Source organism: Panicum virgatum, chromosome 7K, assembly GCF_016808335.1.
Source record: "Panicum virgatum strain AP13 chromosome 7K, P.virgatum_v5, whole genome shotgun sequence".
In the NCBI taxonomy this organism is placed as follows: Eukaryota; Viridiplantae; Streptophyta; class Magnoliopsida; order Poales; family Poaceae; genus Panicum; species Panicum virgatum.
The window spans coordinates 12,094,647-12,102,566 of NC_053142.1; the positions used below are offsets into that span (position 1 = coordinate 12,094,647).

General features: G+C 48.0%; 1 protein-coding gene across 1 annotated transcript; it reads right to left on the reverse strand.

Annotated features, from left to right (window-relative positions):
* Positions 1-567: 567 nt before the first annotated feature.
* Positions 568-1,344, reverse strand: LOC120642888 (zinc finger protein ZAT7-like). The gene has a single exon (XM_039919480.1). The coding sequence runs from the start codon at positions 1,204-1,206 to the stop codon at positions 736-738; it is 471 nt and encodes a 156-aa protein (XP_039775414.1). The 5' UTR covers positions 1,207-1,344; the 3' UTR covers positions 568-735.
* Positions 1,345-7,920: the final 6,576 nt, after the last annotated feature.

Here is a 7,920-nt window from a genome sequence, read left to right on the forward strand (position 1 = left end):
GAATTCAAGCATCCTAGGTTGACTTGCTGACTCCTGGATAGATGTCTCCATCTTAGAGTTGTTGATGCAAAAAATGGAGACATTTATAGCTTGCAAATTAGTTCTAGCTCAGAAAAAAACATGGTTTTGATGAGGATTGTTTATTTAAGCCCTTCTATGGCAAGGTGGATGGAGGTTGTTTGGATTCGATTATTGAGGGAGTTATTATTTTTTTAATTTGAATATAAACAATGGAACTTTGATTGAGCTGTATGTAAAAAAACAAGAGCGAATTGCACGACAGGTCCTTAAACTTTTTCTGCAATACCATCTAGGTCCATGAACTTCGAAAGTGATAATCGAGTCCTTTAACTTTTCATGTGGTTCATTCTAGTGTAAATGTAGGTCCACGATTGGACCTCTAGTGAATCAAAAATAAAAAGTTGATAGACCTAGATGGTACCACGGTGAAAGTTTAAGGACCTTCCGTGCAGTTCACTCAAAAACACAATTCCCTGGATTTGGACCATCATTTATTCGATTTATGTTGAACAAAAAATGGCAGCATTATTCACGCTCAAACTGTGTATATTTTTTACTAGCTACGACGGTTATATAGTTCAACAAATTAAAATAAAATAATCCTCTTGTGGCATATTATTACATGCATATTAGTTATTGGACGAAGAAACCACCCCGGCTGGCCAGATTAACTAACGTTGATGACATATATATACTGATGGATCGTTCAATAATTCATATGAACTTGATGAACGACGTGGCGGTCGACAAGTGGCTCGCATCGTCATCCTCTCCATCATCAGACAAGGCGACGAACTTGATGGTCGCCGGCGGCGACCTGTGGCGTCGCATGTGGCCGCCGAGCGCCTGTCCGGTGGAGAACACGACGCCGCACGTGTCGCACCGGTGGACGTCGCTGGCGGCGGCGCCCTTGCCGGGCCTCGCGCCGAGCAGAAGGTCGAGGCCGTCGACGCGCACCCGCGGGCGCTTGTGGCTGGTGCGGTGGCCTCCCAACGCCTGGAACGTGGCGAACGCGCGGCCGCAGGTGCGGCACCGGAACTCGCCGGCGCCGTCCAGCCGCGTTGCCCTGCAGCCACCGCCCTGCCCTTGCTGCTTGGGGATCACCCTGCTCGCCGGAGATAGCGTCAGGAACAGCCGCAGTAAGTTGGTCGCCAGCGGCGTTGGTCGTGCGGTGGTGGTGGCCATGAATGGAAGCTCGATATGATGTAGCTTGGATGGATCACGTATGACGTACTGTATATGTATATATACTGCATAAAGTAGCACGTGCAGTGCAGTGCCTAGTTGCCTACGTAGTGCTAAGACAAAGCAAGCTATAGGTAATAGGCCAGGTGCTGCTACCGAATGTTTTCATGCTCAGGCAAGGCACGTATTTATAGGGCAACGAACCTCCTAGCCACATGGATCGATCGATGCCTGCAACGACGACGACGTCAAGTTCTTGGGATCGGATGGAGCTAACGAGCTTTGACAAGCGAAGTTCCTGTGATGTTTCCCCACAGGATCGGAACTGCGGTTTAATTTCTTTGCTCACGATGGATGTGTGGACGCGAGCATATATAGCTTTGGTGGCGTCACGCCAAGTGACTGTCTCGGGCTAGCATGGACGACTTCGATGAGCAAGTAGCTAGCTATGTTGTTTCCACATAGCTTGTTCCGTACAAACCACGGTTGTTAAATTTGCCCACAGTTTACTTGAGATAGGAGTATGGCTTCCCTTTTTCCCAACACTAGTAGCCGTCGTCGATATGATGCGTGTGCGCAATGGCTGATGCCGATGGCGTCCACCAACAACGCAGTAGTGCACTGCATGAGCTAGATTATTTACTCCGATATATGGATTATTTACTCAACGTACCAACACATTCTAGATAGATTAATAAAAAAATTACTTGCCATTGGCTAGAATTTTAACCAACAAAACAAGTAGAACGAGTTTCTAGATTATTTTATTCCATAGCTATCACTATGTATTAATTAGTGGGAGACGTGTGTAATTTAGAAGTATATATATGTCACACCCTGAAATTTTTGGATTTCAGAATGTGATTAAAATTAAAAATAAATCAACAATTTTCTTATAATTTTAAAATTTTCCGCAACATTTATTTTCTTTACAGGGAATTTAAGTATAAGAATATATATAATTGGTTGTTTTTCTAAATTAAATGAGGTTGTTTGGTTTGTTTTGCATTCATGCCGCAATGAATTATTTTATTGCTTGTTGTTCAACTCGAGTTTAAATTCTCTTGAATTTAAATTTAAATTGAACATGTTTGATCTAATTCCCAAAAAAAATACAAAACCTTTCACCCTCTCCTTTCTCTTTCCAGCCCGGCCCGAAACCTCTCTCTCCCTTCCCCTTCCTTTCTTTTTCTTCACCACGCCGGCCCAACTCGCTCTGCCGGCCCATTCCTCACATGCGGCCCGCTCCGCCTCCCCCTTCCTCTCTCTGTCGCCGACAAGCGGGCCCCGCCTGTCGGGGTCGTCTCCCTCACGTGGGCGACGCGGACTTAAGGAGTCCGGCTGCCGTACGCCAAGCGCCGTCCGAGCCTTGCGTGGCCCACACGCCGAGGCCGCCCGCCCGCCCCTATTTAAGCGCCGCCGGACCCATCTTGGACCCCGCCCCCCTCGACCCGCAGCCGCTTCGCGCAAAACCCTAGCCGCGCGCGCCGCCATTGGAGCCCGAAAGCTCGATGCCGCCGCCGATCCGCCGTTCCGCCGCTCCTCCTCGATAAGTTCACCGCCCCGAAGTTTCGCGAGGTAGCAAGGGAGCTCTCGGACCCCTTTTTCCCCTCCCTCTCGCTCTCCTCCGTCCACGCGAGCTCACCAGAGCCATGCACCACCGCTCACCGCCGCGAGACCCGCTCCGGCCACCGCAGCCGTGCGCGAACCCAGTCATCGAGTTCGTCATGCCGCATTCTTGCTCCTAGACCCAAAGCCGAGCCAAATCGAGCCCCAGAGCGCCGAATCGGCTACTCCGGCGACTCACTGCCGCGCGTCGCCGACCGCCGGCACCCAGCGCCGCTCGCCTCGCCCAGAGCCGCCCCGAGCCACGCACTTAGCCGCTAGCCGCCCGTCTAAGTGAGGAACCACAGCCGAGCCGGAAGCCGCGCGCCAAGCCAGCCTCCCCGCCTCTCCGCTGTCGGATGGCGATCCGATGGACCCGATACGTCCAGATCAGGTCAATACCGGTCAACCCGAGCCGGCCCCCTCTGTTTTGCAGAAAAACCCCCAAGTTTCTAGGAAATCAACCCGCCGTCCATGCTAGATCAAAAAGATTTACAAAACAGCCCTTTATTTTATGTTTTGACCCCTAGTTTTTTTTCTAAAATAGAACTCGTCATCCCTGAGCTGCTGTTTTACACGCTAGCCCCCAAGTTTAGGGTTTAATTACATTTTAGCCCTCGGTTTCTTCACCCGGAGTCCCTGTTCTTCCCAAAACTCTTACAATTAAGCCCCTAGAACCATGTTTTGGCTATAGCTTCTCTGTTTTAGCTCTGTTTTCATCAATTCTTGCGCTCGCGTGATCCTTGTGACGTGTGCAATAGCTTTATCACCTTTTTATCCTCTGTGGTCACACTTTGTTATGTCTCACAAATATTTTCTATTAGACCTTAACCCTTTAGTTAATCGCGACTAGATCCCTGAAGCACTGTTTTAGTCTATAGAATCACCGTTTTAACTCCGTTTTCCGCATTTCTTGCGCTCTCGTAACCATAGCAGCGAGCCCTATCGTTTAGTATGTTCTTTTAAAACATTTCTTTGGTTTTGGTGTAATGTTCTTAGTTGTATCTTTTTGTTTGCTTTGTATGGTTGCTCGTTGATTGCTTCGAGTAGAAGGATTGCTGTTCGATGATTGAAGAATCAAGATTTCCAAGTGAGCCAGAGCGGAAGAGCAGTAAGAGTACCTTTTCGTTGGAGAAAGGCAAGTGACCCTAACCATATTTCTATCTATGCTTATTATCAAGAGTACTATGATTTAATTGGAACATGGAGAACCACCCAAGAAAACCGTACAACCATAATATTATATGGCTCTGGTCTTGACTGATTAATTAGAAACTCTAGCTTGTGACAGTCTTACCGAAAGGGCAAGAGGGGATGCATTGATTGGGTATAGCTCAGTCCTCTTGGGGCAATTGGTATTATTTAATGGTCCTTTGGCAAGGTACCACCTCATTAGGACAATGTTATGACCACTTTGACTTGAAACCTTAGCGGATTGTCATAGGTTAGGGAATCTTTGTAAGGCCTCGTAGCGTCCCTATGCAATCACACCTCGGAAGTGTGGTATTGTGCCTGATCAGCACATATGCGTGGTTGGGTTCAAAGTTCTTCGGAACTTTTATGCGAATTGTGGTGAAAGTGTACAACCTCTACAGAGTTAAAACTAATTGGCTAGCCGTGCTCACGGTCAAGAGCGGCTTGGACCCTCACATGATTAATGAACTTAAAGATGGATATAAATTATATTCTGGTTATTTCTTGTGGCCTTGCTGAGTACCAACTATAAATGTACTCACCCTTGCTTACTGCTGCTCAGAAGGAGGAAGTGGTGGTGAAGTCTTTTGAAGATGTTGCTGAGTTCTAGGCGTACGCAACCCCTAGTCGATTGCCTGTGAAATTTGGAGTCTCCGTTTCCAGGATAAGTTGTATAACTCTGATAGTCTTTTATTTGTTGTTTTTTTTCTTTTACGTTGATACTGTTACTGATTATTCACTTATAATGTCTCTATATGTATGAAACTTGATCCTGGCATAAATATAGTTATGCATTCGGTTTTGTCCTTAAAACCGAGTGTGACAATATATAGACCTACTTTATATTTATCTAATTATTTTCATAGTAGCACATGTTAATAATTAGATGTAGATTTTAAAGCTAATTTTATGTATTTTCAAAGGTAGAGGTGTATAATTTACGGGCAAACTCAATGCATTATGTAGATTAACTATTATAGAAAAATGTGTACAATTTAGATTTAAGTTTATAAGGTTATATTAAGTTATTTCCATAATGGTAATAGCTGACTAATCCAAGAAAAAAATGATGTCATTTTAAATTACCTTTTATAATACCGGACGTTGGTGTGGGCAGCCTCTCCCTCGGTGTGGGCAGCCTCTGCTGCTAAGGCATGCAGCTTTTCGACTGCAGCGACGGCAGCGGTGCGGTCTCCCCGCACGGTGAGTGTAACACCCAAATTTTGAGCCTTTTAAAAAATTTTGCAAAATAAAATTTTGAAGCTTCCAAACCCCTTTAAAATTTTGCTTAAACCCTTCTAGTGGTTTAAATTCCGTTTGAAATAAAAACCTTTCAAAATGTTTTCCAAAAAAAGTTCTTGAGTGCCCTTAAGGTTGATAAGGTTCTAAATAAAATTTTGTTGAACTTGTGTGTGCCCAAACCTTTCAAAAATTCAAACCAAATTTGAATTCAACTCTATTTGAAATTGTTTAAAACTTAAAACCCCTATCGGGCCGCCCCCTTCCCTTTCTCCCCGCACGGCCCGATTCCCCCGGCCCAACGCCGCCCGCGCCTTCCCTCCCGGCCTGGGCCGCGCGCGCGCCGGCCCGCGCCGGCCTTCTTCTTCCTCCCCCTTCTTCCTCCCCTTGCCGGCCGGCCCCTACCCCGCACCCACCCACGTGTCCGACCAACCCGAGCTCGACCCCGCCTCCCCCTCCTCGGCCCCCACCTCCCTCGCCCTGTCCCCTACCTGCCCCGAGCAGCGCGCCCATCACCCCTCTCCTTGCACACACCCGGCCCCTACCTCCATCACCGCCATTGGAGCCCGGGCGAAGCTTCCCGAGCTCCTCGTCGGCCAAACCGACCTCCCGCGTTTATAAATAGAACCCCAGTGCTCATGCACTCTGTTTCGACCCATCCAAGCAACCCCACCGCCCCCAGCTGAACCCAATCGCGAGCGCCCCACCTTTCCCTCCCGCCGGCCACATCTGCGCCACTTCAAAATCTACCTACGCCGACCTCCCATTGCTCAACTCAGCACTCAGGTGAGCTTCACTGCGCCCCCACCTTGCTCCTATACCAGAACCCATACCCCCTAGGGCTTTCACAGAGCCGGAACACCGGCGCCAGTGTAAGGCCGCTGCGCGCCACCGATGCCTCACCGTGGCGAGCGCACTGCTGCACCACAGAGCCCCACGCAAGCCCGACCTAAGCCTGCTGCTGACCCGTGCGAGCTCCCTGACCCGTTAAATCCCAGTACCGAGCCCGGCATGCCCAGAACGGCCTGCGTCGGCGAGCTCCACCGCGCAGAGCCGCCGCCGATCGTGCCCGCGCGGCCCAGAGCTTTGCCAAGCCCCGCCAGTAGGCCAAGTGGATTACCCGTGCCACGTGGAACCCCCCAGACTCAAACTCGAGCCGAGTTGACCCCTGAAGCACCGAAAACGGTGAACTCCGGCGAGCTACTGCCGCGCGCCGCCGCGGGACAGAGTCCCCGGCGAGCTCAGCCGCCGCCCCACACGCGCAAGCGATCTCAGCCGTCTTATCCAGAGCGAACGCAGATTAGAACATACCGCTTCGCCCGGGCCGTTTTCTAAAAGAGCCCTTCACCTTTCTAAAAATCAACCTACGGTCCAGCCCATTTCAAAAATAATTAGATCTAAGCCCCTGACTTTACGGTTTAAACCCTGAGGTTTTAAATATTAGAACCCGCCGTCCTTTGGCCGAATCTTACACGCCGACCCAAGGGAATTAAGTTTTATTTACATTTAGGTCCCTAGTTTTTACAAAAAACCCCCCTGGTTCATGTTTCTCAAGGTTTAAAACTTCTCTAAGCTATAATTTTTTCATATTTCATCCAAATTTGATGATTCTTGTATCTAAAATTTTCTAAAATCAAGATCTACACAACTAAATTAATTTTACTTAAATAAAAGTTTATTTTCATATGTTGTTTGTTTGTTTGTTTTGTTTGATCGCGTTCATTCGGGTAGTTAGTAGCGTTCGACGTTCGCGCGTAGGTCCGAACGACGCCGAGTTCGACGACGACCCAGAGGACCTGGACTACGTGGAAGATCAAGTCAAAGAATTTGAAGGCAAGTCCTATCGCCCCTCCTTGATCATGTTGAACCCAGATTTTCATAAACATAAAATATGACCAACTTTTAATAAACTTATGCATGATGTGTCTTTTAGAATGTTTTTCTCCTCACTAGGAGTTACCCAAGTTTGTTTGAGCCACTCCTTGATCTTTGAGCACTCTGATTCCCTTGATAACCCTAGGTCAAAAGTTATTATTTCAAATTCTTAGGGTAGGTGCATTGTGAGCGCAAAACCTTTTTAAAATAACTTTTCTCGTGTGTGCTCAAAAATGGTTTTAAAATTATTTTGAGCGGGGAAAGACGTGGCTATGCATCTACTTTGTGCGTATGCTATGGAGAGTCTGCCCTGGCATATAAGGATTGTCGTTGTGGTCACGAACCCATAGGCTTAGAGCCGCAATTCACCTGGAGGCAGGGTGCAATGGACACCAGGAGCTTACCTGGGACCTGTGTGGCGTACCAGTGTCTGGTCCCAGCATGGGACCTGTGTGGCATACCATGTCGTAAATGAAATGATATATCCTTGATTGGCTGCGTGCCAATTTGTGCCCCTGGTGGTTCCGTGATGGTTGTGGGCTATATGTCCTATGGTTGTGGCATACCTTTTAAAGTACATCATGTGGGTAAAATGTACAAACTCTGCAGAGGTTAAACCTATCCGGATAGCCGTGCTTGCGGTCTCAGGCATGCTTTGGTGAGTCACAGTGATTAAACTTTAAAAGGGTTCTGTGTGGATGTCAGTTGAGAAAGATCCCCGAGCTCGGTTTCCGAGATGTCGGGCTATGCTGTGTGATGATGCCAAAAGTGGCAGTGTGCTTTTAAGCACGAGAACTGGTG